The sequence below is a fragment of the Dama dama genome, chromosome 32 (genome assembly GCF_033118175.1).
Source record: "Dama dama isolate Ldn47 chromosome 32, ASM3311817v1, whole genome shotgun sequence".
In the NCBI taxonomy this organism is placed as follows: Eukaryota; Metazoa; Chordata; class Mammalia; order Artiodactyla; family Cervidae; genus Dama; species Dama dama.
The window spans coordinates 21890052-21906806 of NC_083712.1; the positions used below are offsets into that span (position 1 = coordinate 21890052).

At 40.1% G+C, this 16755-nt stretch overlaps 1 protein-coding gene across 2 annotated transcripts in view; it reads left to right on the forward strand.

Annotated features, from left to right (window-relative positions):
- The window catches only part of SNX25 (sorting nexin 25), a 95830-nt gene that overhangs the window by 14055 nt on the left and 65020 nt on the right, over positions 1–16755 (forward strand). For both annotated transcript variants that reach the window (XM_061134795.1, XM_061134794.1), the window contains exons 2-3: positions 9485–9569; positions 13704–13920. In XM_061134795.1, the coding sequence (XP_060990778.1) occupies positions 9548–9569; positions 13704–13920 (239 nt within the window). In that variant the 5' untranslated portion in view covers positions 9485–9547. The remainder of the gene's footprint in view (positions 1–9484; positions 9570–13703; positions 13921–16755) is intronic.

The following is a 16755-nucleotide window of genomic DNA, read 5'->3' on the forward strand; positions in this document are numbered from 1 at the left end:
TATAGAAACGGAAGACTTTCTATGATCTAGATCTAGGCTGGGATAGACAATTTTTACTCTCCAGTTATAAGGGATGTGAAAGTCCGTCTCTTTGAGTAGATTCCATTGAATTGTATTTTCTTTTCTTCTTTTTTGCAACTAGTATTTTTATGGCAGTAATCCATCTCACGCATTATCAGTATCTAGTACATGTATGTTATCCAAGCCGCTGCCTGGAGCTCAGCTTTTTGCTTCAAGGGAGCTATGAAAATATTAGAAATCTCACTGAATCAAATCACTGATATGATGTTTTTGCAGCTAGATCCTGAATATTTTGTCACCAGTTTTCATTTAAAAGCCAGTCAACAAATTTAGTAAGAGTGGTATTATGGGTATTCAGGATAGTAATGAAGAAAAAAAAAAAGTGATTGCTTTCATTAAAGCATCTCTGTGAAAAAAAGCAGTTCTGTATGACTCATCGAGTTGTTGAGTTACATGATAGCTTTGAAGCAGGGGCAACCGCTCTGCTTCTTCTCCATTTCAATTCAGTGGTTTCAATGAGAACTGTTATGAAAATAATTTTTATAATTTACTTCACTGTGTATGAACTTCAGAATTCTTATGAAATGATCTCTTGAATTGATTGTATATTTGAGTAGATTTTCTTCCGTGACCTGGGCTGGAGAGCGAAATGTAGAGGAGAGACCAGAATAGGAAAAACGCTAGAATTCCTAAGCAGAGCCTCCCACAGTGTTCAAGCTCATTAGTTATTTGATTATGAGCTTCTGTTCCATCAAGGATAGATTAAGCCCCTTGAGCCCAGAGAGTGTATTTACCTTTGTCTCTGGAACCCAGCTAAGCGGCAGACGCACAGAGTCCTCATTGCATGTTAGATGATTGAATGAGTTGATGGAAATGTGAAAACCTCTGATTTCCCTCATGAGCTCAGAATTACAGTGTGAGCCAGTGATAAAATGGCTCCAGAATTTTTCTTACACATATCTTTACAGGAATGCAAAAGGCGGCTGCCAGTCATCAGTGATCTTTCCTAAGCCAGTTTGCTTTTTCCTCATTCTTCTCCCCTAACCCTAGTCTCTTGTCCTGTGCTTGCCAGTTTAGACATACTGCTATCTGCCTGTGTACTCTCAAGTGCATGTTCTAATTTCAGTTTCCAAATCTGTGCCTGATTTGAAATACACTTACATTTCTCTTGTAATCAAGTGGAGTGTGTTTTCTAAGGAGCTTCAGATCTGAGTCCTTGACATTAGAAATGAAGCACATTTTTTTTCTTCCCACGAGCCTAATTTGTCCAGCTGAATGGAAAACCAACCCTTAGTATGTTAACCTGTCTCAGAAAATACCTCTGTTCAGTTAATAGAGATTTTGCCTTTGCATTAATAATCATTTTTTTCTTAGCAGATTAATAACCAAGAAACATCATTAAAGGAATTTGCTTGTGATAGTCAAATCTGAAAGTATGCTATGTCATAACACTAATCACATGTAATATAACAATAATCATTCTTTGATTAACATTGCAAAAAATTTGGACTATGCCTTTTGGCACTGTAATAATGATCTGTATTTGAATACTGCTTTGTAAATGCAACCCACTCCAGTATCCTTGCCTAGAGAATTCCATGGACAGAGGAGCCTAGTGGGCTACAGTCCGTGGGTCTCAAAGAGTCTGACAATGATTGAGCGACTAAGAGTCTTAAACTTTAAAAAACCCTTTCACACACATTATCTTCTTGGGATGCTTAACAATCCTTTAGTATAAATAGGACAGACATTATTTAAACTGAATCTCAGAAATGGACATATTCATCATAACACGGCAAGAAAATGGCAAAGAACCGACTGCAGCCAACTTTTTCTGGGTCTTAATTAAGTCTCGCCACTGTCACGTGATGTCACATGCTTTTGCAAGGAAGTAATAATGGGATTGTGCCCTAGCCTGAAGCACACTTGAGTTTCATATTTGTTCAGAGAAAAGATCTACTTGATTTCATACCCAGTCATAGGATCTGGTCTCAGGAGCTAACCTAACTGATTACCTTTCTTTATAGAAATAGAAGCAGAACCTTGATTCCTACATTTGCAGGCGGGCAGGGTTGGCCTTTAGCCTGAACACAATACTTCCGATAACCGGTGTGTACTAAGCTATAGAAGCTGCTCACCATCTAATCTACCACTCATCTCTTGTCAAAGTTCATTTCAGGTGAAATCATGGTGGCGATTTATGCTTCTGGAGGCCACAGTGGTTTCCTTTACTGCTCACCGAGGGTAGAGAAGGCCTTATCTGCACCACCTCTTATGGCTAGTACTCGTTTTCCCATCTGGAAACACCCTGCAGTGTTGGACTTTCAAGGCATGTAGGTTACTTACTATTGGTTCAAAAGGCTGGACAGGGACTGTTCCTGTTTACCTTTGCGTAGTTTGTGCTTCACGGAATCTGATACACGCCACGCCCTGTTGTTCGATCAGTTTCTCCTTGGCTGATAGAGGACTCTCCTTAAAGATAAGAACAACATTCTTGAGGCACACAGTTGTTTGAAATCAGAGTTCAAATCCACTATATGGTTCATAGACACTTCCAGTATTGTTTAGAACCTTTTTGGTAGTACAATAGCATGGAAATAAATAGGTTTTTCATGGAAAATAGGAAAAATGTATTGAGGACCAAGTAAATACACAGTAATAAGAAAATAGTTAAAATACAGTTTAAGTCACTCAAAACATTCCAAATCTTTATTACATAAAAAATGCTCATGATAAAATATTGAGTGTGAAAAAACAGGTGCAGAAATGTGTGAATGCAATGGTTGTAATTTCTTCCGAAGTATACGAAAATAAAGTACCAATAGTAATTTATAATTAATAATATGTTGCCTGGCACAGTTTGAAACACATCATGTGTATTAATTCAATGCTTGTATCAGTCCTAAGAGGTAGGTACCATTGTTATCTTTGTTTTACTGAAGAGGCCCTTGAGGTACAGAAGTAAGTTGTCCACAGTTGCACGGTAAGAAATGGACTCACCAACTAAGAGGAAATTGACCAAAATGCCAGTAGGGATTATCTGTGGATAATGGTGTGAATAGGCTGATTTAATTCTTTACATTTATAGAATGTGTCTCTCTCTACTCTTGATATATTAGAACTAGCAATTTTAAAAGAAATTGAAGCATATGAGAACATTTGTAGGTTTGAATTTCAGAGAGTAGCTTTTCTTTCTTATATCTAAAACAGAAATTATACTCAGTTAAGAGAGGGGAAAAGACAAAACAGTATTTTCTATCAGTACAGTCTCCCTAAATGATAACCTTTCAGTGTATGTTGGATACAGTTTGTTTTATCGATAAGGAGAACCAGACCTTCTTTAGTTCACAATTAAACATTATAAAGCACAACCCAAGAAACTGGTTCTGATCAAACCAAGTTTTGTTTGAACACTTGAATACTTCACCAGTGATAGAGAATGTAAAGGCCCATACACGATAGAACGTCTCCAGGAAACGGACACTTTCCTGTCTGGAAATTACATCCTCAAAGGCAAATATACTTCAGGAACAGTATATTCTATTTAGTTGTGTCTTAACTTTGGTGATATAACTTTCAATCCTTCTCTCTTGCTTTCACTTCCACGATTCTTCTCCCTTCAGAAAACCATCCAATCAGCTGTGAAAACCAACCAACCGATGAGCCTCAGTGTGTTGGAAGTTGACCCTGTTTTGAGTTTTACTCGTGATGATAGTTGTACTTTACCACTAGATGCCAGGCACTCTGCTAAATGCTTTCTGCGAGCCGGCAGTTACAGGCTGGACGCCGTTGCTGGCAGGGCTGCTGTCACTCACGTCACGGCCTTTCATCAGGGTCTCAGTCAAGCCCGGTGGCCTTCCCATGCCTCAGTCCCTTCCGGTCTTCCTGAGAAGGGATCTGTGTGGGTCGTTTGTTTTTTTGCTTTTGATTACATTATTTTTTGAGGATGAGGTAGAATGCGGTTGGTTTGAAAGGAGCCGTGGTTTTGAGAATAACATAGCTTAAGAATGAGAATATTAGTCACGAGATCCCAGTAGATTGTCTGATGCTGAGAATACTTGGGAAGACCGGGCCATGTGACAGCTCCATGTGGATAATGATGATTGGGGTTTCATGTTTGTTTTCCTAAGATAAATCACCATTTCAGTAGCTTTACAGGAAATTATGCCCATCACGCCATCAACTCTGTACAGTTGTTTTTTTTTTTTTTTCTTTTTAAAAATAAACCAAAATACATTAAAAAAATTTTTTTTTATTGTAGAAGCATATAGTGAAGGAGAAAGATACTTGTTTATTTGAGTCGTCTAGGTAATAGGCATGAAAGGAATTACCAGCCCCGTCTCTGCTCCCACAGGAAGCAACACAGTAAGCAGTGGCGTCCACGTAAACAATGGAAAATGAGGTGTGTGTCTCTGCTGGGTTCCAGGTCACCCCTGGCTGTCTCGTTGCTAATGGTGTCAGGGTTCCCAGCTCTCAGCGTGGATTTTCTCTCTGAATGTTTTTCCCTTAGGAGAGGGTGTCTTAATTCTGACACGAAGACAGTTGGAGCGTATTGTGGCTGTAGACTAAAAGCTGACATCCGGAAGTAAACAGAAAGCTGATACGTACATACTCAGGACGGCATTTGTTGATACGACTTCTACTCTCTGATGCTGAGACTTGTATATTGGAGCAAAGCCTTCAGGTTTTGCCCTGTCTTTGGAGAACATTTTCAGAATGAGCAATTATTTGTTGAGGTGTCTCACCTTCTCTCTCCAGAGGACTCACTGAGTGATTAAAATGACCTCAGCAAGTAGGGTCCAAGCTAGGTTTAAATCTTAAAATGAAGATAAGTTTCATTTATCTTAATGAAATGGAGAATAAGTTGTATTTTTTTTTACATGGCAGGGATTCTGGTTCACCAGACATTCCTGTGTCTTAGTATTGGCACACGCTCAGTCGTGTCCAACTCTTTGTGACCCCATGGACTGTAGCCTGTCAGACTCCTCCGTCCATGGAATTCTCCAGGCAAGAATACTGGAGTGGGTTGCCATGCCCTCCTCCAACGGATCTTCCCAACCCAGGGATCGAACCTAGGTCTCCCGTATTGCAGGTGGATTCTTTACCGTCTGAGCCACCAGGGAAGCCCAGTATTGGGATACTGATGCCAGACTCCAGGTGAGGGGCTGACCGCTCAGACACACTCAAAGTTCGCAGTTCTGGATGGAGTGGTGAAGCCTTCTGTCACTTACACTCTGTGGCGGGGGGGATGAGGACAGCACGCGCGTGTTTCTCTCACCCTCCCCAGCCCAGTGTTATTGGGAAGGTGGTTGTCTGAGGCAGGCTTTCCCGGAGGAGGGGGAGGGCCTGTGAGGTGCAGAGCAGGGGGCGAGTGTTCGCTGGAACACGTCTCTTGGGGAAGTCTCTGCAGTGAGCAGTTCCTCTTTTCACACCTATAAATGGAAGGAGAGAGAAGGCAGGTTTCACCTCCCCGCCCTCTGGGCCACAGCCGTGCTCACGTGCCTGAGTCTTACCTGCCAGCCTTCTCCCCCCTTCCTCTCCTCCTCTCCACCCTGGGATGATGACTGTGAGCCCCATCCCTCTGTGACCTGAAAGAAAAGGCGTGTGCAGTGACTAATCTACGCTAGTGTTGTAGTTTAGTCACGAAGTGGTTCTGGTTCCAGAAATATTAAATCCTTAAAAAAAAGGACTTTCCATGTGTGGTTACCCAGTTACTTTGGGCCCGTGATGTTTTCTTTGATCTTCCTGTTCTCCTTACTTCTAGGCTCTCAATCAGGCTGTGGGGGTGACAGGGCTGAAGAACTCTTTTTTTAAAATTTTCTTCCTAATAAGTGTCCTGGGGGACAGAGTGCAGGGCAATCCAGAACCAGACTGAAAAACTGATAATGCTTTTAGGTAAAGAACCAACATAGAAAATGTTATTCTCATAAGCTTTTTAAGTTAAAGAGCGTAAATGCCTAATTCAAATACAGTGAGTAGGGACAAACATGTTTATTGCAGAAGCAGGAAGCAGAGAGAGAAAAGAAATGTGCAGGTAGATGGCAAGAATTGGGAAAGCTGTAACTAGGGAGAGAAAGGAAAGGTTAAAAATAAGCACAAAATTGTTCTGAAGGAAGCTGTAAAGATAGACACATAAGTACAAAATATGCTCAGATAGGCATGTGTTGTCATATTCACACCTGCTCCTCTCCCAGCCCTTAAACACAGTTTCCATTTTAAGAACCCGAATTCAGGAACTTCTCAATTAAGCGTCATTTGGCTGTGGTTTCATCATCCCGTTAGTATTGTGCACGAAACTGCTGTACCTATATTTGGAAAACTATACCAGAGTGTTCGCCAAAGGCTTGAGAAGTTGTGGTTAAAGTTATTTATCAGTATAGTGCTTTAACAGTATTAAGTTGTTTAAATACCTGCCTGATGTTTGAAAAAGCACTAGAATTTAAAAATTCTTCTCATTTCTTCAGTCTTTTCCTTTCATGAACTAAAATTTTAAAAATTACAGTAAAATGTCCTGACCGTTTAATTTTATAAGTTGCTCAGAAACTAGAAAGTAGTTTTCGATAGATGAGAGTATATTTCTTTTGGGATAAAATGGCTTTTGTCTATAGGATTATGATTAAGGATTTTTGTCTTTTTTTTGAATGATTCCTTGAGAAAGTGTTGAATGTTATGTATTAATTTGTAGCACTGTATATATGTGTTAGTCACTCAGTCGTGTCCAACTCTTTGCAACCCCCTGGACCGTAGCCTGCCAGGCTTCTCTGTCTGTGGGATTTCCCAGGCAAGAATACTGGAGTGGGTTGCCATTCCCTCTTCCAGGGCATCTTCCCAACCCAGGGGTTGAGCCCGGGTCTCCTGCACTGCAGGTAGACGGTTTACCTACTGAGCCACCAAGGAAGCCCAATTTGTATAGCCTAAAGGGATTCTTTTCTGAGTGTAACACATACATCTTAAGGCTTTTAAAAGTATTTCAACTAAGGAATCTTAACACTATGGCTTTGTTTTTATTTTTTAGTAACAGTGATCACAAAAGTGGATGATAGTCTTGGCGTTTGACCCACAGCTAGTGTGAAACTAAGCCGAGCATTGGAAATACTGCTCTCAGGGTTGAGTGGTCCAGGGCCAGGGGTTGGTTGCAGCTGTGTTGAGGTGGCTGCCTGAGAACAGAGGGCTTTCCTCACCCTTATTTATTGAATGAAGCTGATAGGGCCCTTAGCCATCTAGACCTTCTGAGTGACGGTGGCCGTGTAGTCAAGCACTTGTAATATTTCCCGTGCACAAGAAAGTTCTCTACAGTCCACTAATAACTAGCTTCTTTTTATGCCCTGAAACCAGTGGTGGTGGTGGTTTAGTCACAAAGTCGTGTAAGACTCTTGCAACCCCATGAACTGTAGCCTGCCCAGCTCCTCTGTCCATGAGATTTCCCAGGCAAAAAGGCTGGAGTAGGTTGCCATTTACTTCTCCAGGGGATCTTCCCCACCCAGAGATCAAACCCGGGTCTTCTGTGTTGCAGGTGGATTCTTTATCAACTGAGGTACCAGGGAAGCCCCTGAAACCAATAAGTAGGTCCGTTGCAGTATTTGTTGTTCAGTTGCTCAGTTGTGTCCGACTCTTTGCGACTCTATGGACTCTAGTATTCCAGGCTTCCCTGTCCTTCACTATCTCCTGGAGTTTGCTCAAACTCATGTCCATTAAGTCGGTGATGCCATCCAACCATCTCATCCTCTGTTGTCCCCTTCTCTTCCTGCCTTCAGTCTTTGCCAGCATCAGAGTCTTTTCCAATGAGTCAGTTCTTCTCATCAGGTGGCCAAAGTATTGGAGCTTCAGCACCAGTCCTTCCAATGAATATTCAGGATTGATTTCCTTTAGAATTGACTGGTTGGATCTCCTTGCAGTCCAAGGGACTCTCAAGAGTCTTCTCCAACACCATAGTTCTATAGCATCAGTTCTTCAGTGCTCAGCCTTCTTTATGGTCCAACATATGCTTACAGTATACATATACTTTTGATCACTTTGAAATGTGATCAGTTAAAAAGCTTTTCTCTTTAAAGTACCCTTACCTGCCTGATAGTGGGGCTTAAATCCTGCACATTGCCTCTCTGTTTTTGCCAACTAGTATCTTTTTATAATTAAAATTTTAAATTGTGTTGTACAGACATATATGGAGGAAGAAACCATTTTTAATCGTTCAGCATATGTGTTTCCAAACATTTTCCATCATGGGAAACTTTTCATGAAGGCATATGTATCCCTAATTCATTCTTCTTCATGGCTGCATTATATTGTAAAACATGTACCATCATAATTTAACTCTGACTATTGATATATAGTTGATTTATTTCCAATTTCTTCCCTTAGAGTCAATGTAGCAGTGAAAGTCTTGGTATATGTACTTTTTTTTTTTTTATGTGCAAGTAAGTATTCTATATTAGCTAGATTCCTAGCTAATTGCTGAATTGCTGAATAGCTAGCTAAGTAGAATTGCTGAATAAAGAGAGTACGTTTAAATTTTGATATGTGCTCAGTTGTTTTCTTAAAAGCTTTTAGAAATGGACATTTCCCCTCACGGTGTATGAAGATGACTATTTCCACATACCTTTGCCAACATTGGGTTAGATGACACTTTGTCCCTGCTTTGTCAGTCTGATGGTGTCTCATTGCACTTATTTGCATTTCTCTCATTGAAAAAGAGGTTGCATTTTTTTTCATAAATTGATTGGTGTTTATCTTTTATGATTGCTCTTTCAATTTCTTTGCCTGGTTTTCTTTTGAGTTATTTTTCTTATTTTGGGATCTCTGTGTATATGAAATAATAGTCTTTTGTTATAGTCTGTCAGTTATATTTTATAGTTATCTTTTGTCAAACAGGAATTTCCTATTTAATGTAGTCATATTTTTCAGGTTTCTTTTCCTTTATAGCTCTTTTTGTGTCTTATTTTCGAGAGGGCTTCTCCATCCCAGGGTTAAACACAACATCTCCTTTGTTTCCTTTAAATACATTTTTAGTTAAGAAAATATTTAGCTCTTTAATCAGTTTGGAGTTACTAATATATGAAGTATGGGGTAAAACTCTAAACTTTCTTCCCACATGAATATCAAATTATGCCAACACCACTTATTGAATAGTCCATGTTTTCCTCACAGATTTCAAATTTTTCTCATTATGTTCTTAATTCTCGTATATTTTCATTTATATTTAGATGCTTTTGTACTTTCTACCATTCAGTTGTTTTGTTTATTCCTACACTGGCATCATACTGTCTTGATATCTGCTAGGGAAAATCCTTCCTTAATTCTTTTTCAAAAATTTCTTACCTTAAGCTTGTATTACTTTTCCAGAAGAACTTTATAATCTGTTAAGCAATATTTTAATGTCTGTTTCAGTGGTTTTTCATACTTTTGGTTTTATGTTTATATGTGATTTATTCAGTAATTTGTATCTTTTTTTCTTCTTATATTTCAGAGTCCTGTGTATGGAGACTCACATGAGTCAGTTCAGTCTAGAAGGGTAGTCATTTCTCATAATATGGACAAAGCTCTGAAAGAAGGTAAGGATTAAATGAGGGTATATAATTACCACAGTAAGCAATTCATTATGTTCTAAAAGGAAAATAGTAATTTCTAGCAAATTTATCCATCCTATCTCTGTTTGATGCCATTTGGATTTTTCTCATCATGAATTTTTACTTGAAAACGTAGTAAATACATCCAGTTGTTGTTTAGTCAGCAAACTGTGTCTGACTCTTTGTGACCCCACAGACTGTAGCCCACCAGGCTCCTCTGTCCTTGGGATTCTCCAGGCAAGAATACCAGAGTGGGTTGCCATGCCCTCCTCCTGGGGATCTTCCCAACTCCGGGAACAAACCTGTGTCTCCTGCATTGGCAGGCAGATTCTTTTACCACTGAATCAGCAGGGAAGCCCCCAGATACATCCATGTTTCAGTTAAATGAATGGCATATAAACATTGACTGAGCAGAAATTTACAGATCACATGAAACTAGGTAGCTTGGTGGAGTTACTTCCATGATATGAAGCAGGAATCTGTTGTTCACTGTTACTTGAAGTGGGTATCAGGAAGCCTTTTTTTTCCTTTTGTTAATAGATATAATGTAGAGAAAGTGTGTTGGGAATAAATACACTCAGGCTCGCTCATGGACAAATCCAGTTAGCCAAATTAAGGGATCTTGGCCAACCTTGACAAAAGAATGAAGGACAGACGTGAAACTTGTATTAAAGATGATTGAAAAGGGGACTGTGGTGGGTACAGTGTTGTATGTCTGGAAATGGGGATGAGTAAGTGTAATTACAAATATTAAAGTTTAAAAGAGAATATATTTTGATTAAATTAAAGTTTTAAAAATCTGTTTTAAAAATCAAATTTCTAAAAACTGACAGTTTCGGTTATTGTATACAAAAAAAGAGTCTGAGGTTTTCCATATGAAAATAGATGGTGTTAAGTATGAAGTTAGGAGAGAACTGGCAACTACTCTTCTATTTCAGATACCCTTATAAGTTTTTCTCCTCAAGTTACATTTCCTGGAAAACTGACAGAAGATAGACTTTTAAAAGTCTTTTTGACTTACTATTAAATCTCACTAGATCTGCAGCCCAATTTTCACTGGACTGCCCTGAATTATCTCACTAATGTGGGCAGGAAATGTAATTCGGCAATTATCGAGTACCTGCTGTTTGCTCAGTAGAACTCAGATGGTCCAAGGATTAGATGCTAACACAAAAGAAGCATAGCTGGTACCTCAAAGAGCATGGCTTTCCCCCTCCCTATAGGCTCAGCTTATCTAGCTCATGTCTCTTTAACCAGTGGTGTGAAATATGTGTCCATTTTTCTTGAATAAATCAATAGATCCACCAATGACATAAGCTAATAACCTCAGATCTTCCCAGAAGATGACTTTTCTTCTGCACACAGAGAGTAATTACTAATTGGATTTTTGAAAACTTTGCAAACCACAGAGGGACATCTATATGATCAATGGAATTGTTGTTGTCATCATCACTAGGGCAGTTCCTGGTTGAATGACTGTTTCTTTGTTCCAAGAGACTCGGGTCATGGACCGCTTATGACCTGTGGGGCTTTACCCTCTTGGGCATGGAAGACTGTGCCTGAGTTACTGTGGGGAGAAGGCAGAGGTGGAAAATGGCTGTCTCTCATACTGTTTACTTAGACGGAGTCATTCCTTGTTCTGAACATGTATAGATAGAGATTCACCGAGCATCACATTTTCTACACTAAATGGTAGCTTTTAAACTGGTCTCCTCACCTCTAGTATTTCTCTCTTGTTACCCTAAATCATCTTTTCAGATTAATCTAACTAAAACTGAAGTTCTAATCATGTTATTCCATTCTCTCTAATCTTCTGTGATCCCCTCTCACCTGCTTATTTCTTGAAGAGCAGTCCTAGAAAATAGATGTATTTAAGTCATAACAGCATTGAATTTTTTGTTGGCTGTTACGCCTTTAGAGGAAAAGTTGTTTGCTTGGCAGTGAGAATAAGTGTTCTTTCATTTCTTACTGTGGTTTGTTACATTACTCGTGCATATTTCTTAATGAAGAACATAAAATGATTTTACTATCATGAATTTCTTTGTCTCCTTGAATTGACACAGATGATATATTTTTAAATATTTTGGGTTTTTTTGTACCTGTATGAATGAATGTATGTAGTTATGTAACACATACTTACAAGAATTGTGTCTTTCTTTTGTACTTTTATATTTTTATGATACTTAGTTTGAAGAGGGGTGCTGATGAATTATTAAAAGAAGATATACCTATGACTAGCACATAGCTCTATTACTAAGTACAGATTTTTGCCAGTATTCATTTTTATCCATTTCTCGCCAAAATGTATTATCAGAGGACTGTTTTAGAGTTACAGTAATCAGAATATGCAATGTGGTTAACAAACGTAATGAAGCATTATATAGGTAAATGAATATAAATCCTTTAGCATGTTGAAAAGATCTGTTTTAAGTATTAAGTCTCTTAAAATTGCTCTTAATTTCCTGCTTTAATTTGAAGTTAAATTTCAATGAAAGAAAAGATGCTTCTATTTTCCAAATGCTTCGGTTTGCAGATTTATTCGCTATTAGCTAAAAATTCCGTGGCGTGAAAACTTTTAGTTTACTAGAAGAGTAAGAGAGAAGGAATTGTACACGAAGAGTTTAGCCAGTGTTTTTATTTATTTATTTATTTATTTATTTGCTTCCCATTCTTTAATTTTTAAAAAAATTTTTTTATTAGTTGGAGGCTAATTACTTTACAATATTATAGTGGTTTTTGCCATACATTGACATGAATCAGCCATGGATTTACATGTGTTCCCCATCCCGATCCCCCCTCCCACCTCTCTCCCCACCCCATCCCTCTGGGTCTTCCCAGTGCACCAGCCCTGAGCACTTGTCTCATACATCCAACCTGGGCTGGTGATCTGTTTCACCCTTGATAGTATACTTGTTTCAATGCTGTTCTCTCAGAATATCTCACCCTCGCCTTCTCCCACAGAGTCTGAAAGTCTGTTCTGTACATCTGTGTCTCTTTTTCTGTTTTGCATATAGGGTTATCATTACCATCTTTTTAAATTCCATATATATGCGTTAGTATGCTGTATTGGTCTTTATCTTTCTGGCTTAACTTCATTCTGTATAATGGGCTCCAGTTTCATCTATCTCATTAGAACTGATTCAAATGAATTCTTTTTAATGGCTGAGTAATATTCCATGGTGTATATGTACCATAGCTTCCTTATCCATTCATCTGCTGATGGGCATCTAGGTTGCTTCCATGTCCTGGCAATTATAAACAGTGCTGCGATGAACACTGGGGTGCACGTGTCTCTTTCAGATCTGGTTTCCTCGGTGTATATGCCCAGGAGTGGGAATGCTGGGTCATATGGCAGTTCTGTTTCCAGTTTTTTAAGGAATCTCCACATTGTTCTCCATAGTGGCTGTACTAGTTTGCATTCCTACCAACACTGTAAGAGGGTTCCCTTTTCTCCACACCCTCTCCAGCATTTATTGCTTGTGGACTTTTGGATACCAGCTATCCTGACTTAGCCAGTGTTTTTATTGGCAAAGTATGTGTCATCACACTCTTCCTGCTTGGCACTGGGATGCCCAGAAGGAGGATAAAAGGATGTAAAAGCCTGGAGGTCGTGTAACCCAGCTTACCATCTCAAGAAGTACTTTCTTCCATGTCATCCTTGTCTATTAGATGCTCCGCTTGTGTTGAAATTTCTTATGATGGTGCATCCATCATCTGATATGGCAATCTCTAGAATAGTTTTAATGTTTTTGTTCAGCTCCTCCTTGTGTTGAACAGAGAAAAGCAACTTCCTTGTGATTTCCACCCATTGGTCCTATTTAAACCATCTAGAGCAATTTGAAATTAAACACACACTCAGGGAGTTGGGTACCAAGATAGACTATTTAAAGATTGGGCTATCCAAGAAAATCCAGTACCTCGGGTCTCCACACTCCCAAAATTCGAGTTAGATAAGAATCACTCGTTTTGAAAGGTTTCGGGAAACAGTGTGTCTTCCCTTGTTTTGCTTTCCACTCTTTATATTTTAAAGCGACTGTTAAATAGCAGCAGACAGCAGGAGAGCTCTCTGTCTGCGGCCCTCGCCCACGTTTGACGCGTGGCCCTTTCTCTTCCTGGTAGTGTTCGACTACAGCTACAGAGACTACGTCCTGTCCTGGTACGGAAACCTCAGCAGGGACGAGGGGCGCCTCTACCAGCTGCTGTCCGAGGACTTCTGGGAAGTCGCCAGGCAGCTGCGCCACCGGCTGGGCCACGTGGACGTCGTCAAAGTCGTCTGCAACGACGTCGTGCGGGCTTTGCTCACTCACTTCTGTGACCTGAAGGCAGCGAACGCCAGGTAGCTGTTAAAGGGGGAACAACCTCTTCTCCCTTTATTCACGTTAAAGTATTTTCCTTGTTGAGAAAAGGGGTCAGAGTCAAGACAGAACTCTAGCGTATTCATCCTCTTACTGACCCTTGGCTGGAAATGTTGACATTGGGGGGAATAATTATAATGTTCTGATAGAGCAAATTAAAAAAAAAATTTCATAGAAAACCACGGTATAGAGCTGTTTGATTTTGTAAGTAGCTGAAGCAGTGAGATGAATTTTACAGAGCCAGCACTATCAAGAATTTATTTAGTAGCATTAAAGGTGCCTAGAAACAGAACATTTAAATATAGTTGTTTTACACTCTGAAGAGTGTCAGTGAGTTTTCCGTTTTCGAGAAAGTTTAAATAAAGTTCACGTTTCTTTTTGTGAGTCCTGTGTTAAGAGCTCTGTTGCATCGTAATATCCTAAAAATTGATTTTTAAAAGGAACTCAGTACTGGAGTGTGCAGGCTGTGATTAGAGAAGGTGTTTTCATGTGAAAATTGCCAATACTCAGGCTTGTCAGCCTTTTGTACTATTAGCTGGGAAAGGTTTGTGCCCGAGAGGTGACTCTGCCTTTGGAAGAAGACTTCAACAAGACCTCGGGGCTCATAACAAGTCATTACTACCTTAGGTTTGCTGATAGGATCCTAAAGGTCTGTATTCCTCTTGCCCGAATGAGAGCCTGACGACTCATAGCACCTCTAACGTGGACATAAAGAGCAGTCTCACTGCAGCGGGTAGCCTTCTGCCTACTGGATACAGACTCAGTTGGAGTAGGAGCAGGGTCCCTGCAGTTCCTGGGGCCTCTTCTCGCTAATACTGTGCTGCCCCTATTTTGGGGGAGAAGAGAAAGTATTTGCAAAATATGCAAGGGGATGAAGAAGCAGAGGCATCCTCCTCGGGCAGATGGTAGCTCTCCTCCTTCTAAGAAGCCCTGTCTTGCAGATTGGTCTGCGAGCTCTGTCTGCCCTGCCTGTGAGGTTGTGGGGGCGCCTGGCTGCTAAGGGGGGTCGTGTGGCAGCAGCTGTCCTGGAGTCATCCTCTCTCCCCACGCTCACCCAGCTCAGGTTCATGAGGCCAGAATCCACAGGGCCACCGTATGCCTATTCTTTTCCATCTCACTGCCCCCAGTGTTTTTTGCAAACTTTTTTTTTTAAACTACTTATTTTGCGTTGGAGTATAGCCGATTGACAATGTTATGATAGTTTCAGGTGGACGCAGAAGGGACTCAGTCATGCATATACATGTATCCATTCTCCCCCAACTCCCCTGCGATCCAGGCTGCCACATACATTGAGCAGAATTCCCTGTGCTATACAGTAGGTCCTTGTTGGTTATCCATTTTAAAGAGAGCAGTGTGTACATGTACACGTTTTTTGCAGATTTTAAAAATAAAATGGGAGATACATTAAAAAAAATTTGTTTTATTAAACTTTTAATTTTGTATTAGAATGTAGTGGATTAACAATGTTGTGAGAGTTGGGAATACTTTTTATGTTGTGATCCAGTTTCATCAAATAATGCTCATTACTTATGATAACTTTGATTTTTTTTTGTTGTTGTTGTTCTTCACCATTAAAAAATGGCATCTGAGATTAAATTTTATCTTGTTTCTTGTGAGTCCCAGTCCACAGTTTGAAAAACTTACTGTGGAGCAGCGGTTTTCAGCTTTCCTGGTCTGAGAATAGCCCTGTGCTCTTGAAGGCTGTCGAGGACCTGAAAGAGCTTTTGTCTGTGTGGGTTAGAGCCGTGGGGTCCGGGGCCGGCTTGTGCTGGTGTAGGAGCAACCCTGAGATCAGTGATCGCCAGCTCGTCACTTTGTAATTGGCCACAGAGGGAGTACTGACTCCGTGAAATGGGGCAAATGCTCCAAATGGGAGGTTTTTTTCCCCTTTGGAGAGCCAGTTGTTAAACATTTACCAGCTCAGCACTCATCATATCTGTCAATATTTATCATATCAGATATGAAGCTAAGACTGTTTTTTGAGTGTAAGAATGCACAGCTCACTTTCCACTCACCGTCAAGAGTGACAAGGTCACCACCCAGCCTGTAGCCTCTGGGAATCTCCACCTCAACTCGAGAGAACAGGCGAGACACATGGAATTGTTGCTGTGAATGCGGTTTGGACCTCACAGACCCCCTGACAATGTCTGCGGGACACACGGGAGCCTGCAAACCACCCTTTGAAAACCACTGTTTTTAGAGAAAGTAACTTCCAGTAAGGAGGGGGTATGCGAACCGATGAGGAAGTTGTAAGGGTCACCTCCTGGAGTCGCAGAAGCTGCAGCCTCTCCTGAGTGTTCTGAGCCACGTGCAGCACCTAATCGGCTATGGCATCTGCTCCTTAAAGCGCTCCCTAGTTCTGTCTGGTGGATACTGTCATCAGTGGAAGCTCATTTTAAAGTATTTAAATTATGGCTCAATAGAGGACAGTATTTTTAGATCATTGTTTTATTCCACTTAGAAGACTGATGAATTTAGGTTTGGGAGAAGAGCAAGTGGTTAGAGAAATGGAGTGTTTTTATGATTATCTGATTTCAACATGAGAATGTATTTTTCATTGAGACATTTATTTACCAGCTTGCGAAATGACTGCTTTTGTGGAATTATATAAAGATATTATGAGTAAGCATCAGAATAATGGAAACAGAGACTTGATTGCATTTTAGAAGCACCTTCTGTTTGGACCTCCAGTCTTCTTGTGCCAAGGATAGATTTATTGGTGTCTGGGCTGTGCCTAGAAGCCCTAGTTGATGAGTCTTATTAAAGGAAGGAACTCTATCACTGTTCTCTAAGATTATGGATATTTGAAAAAGTGC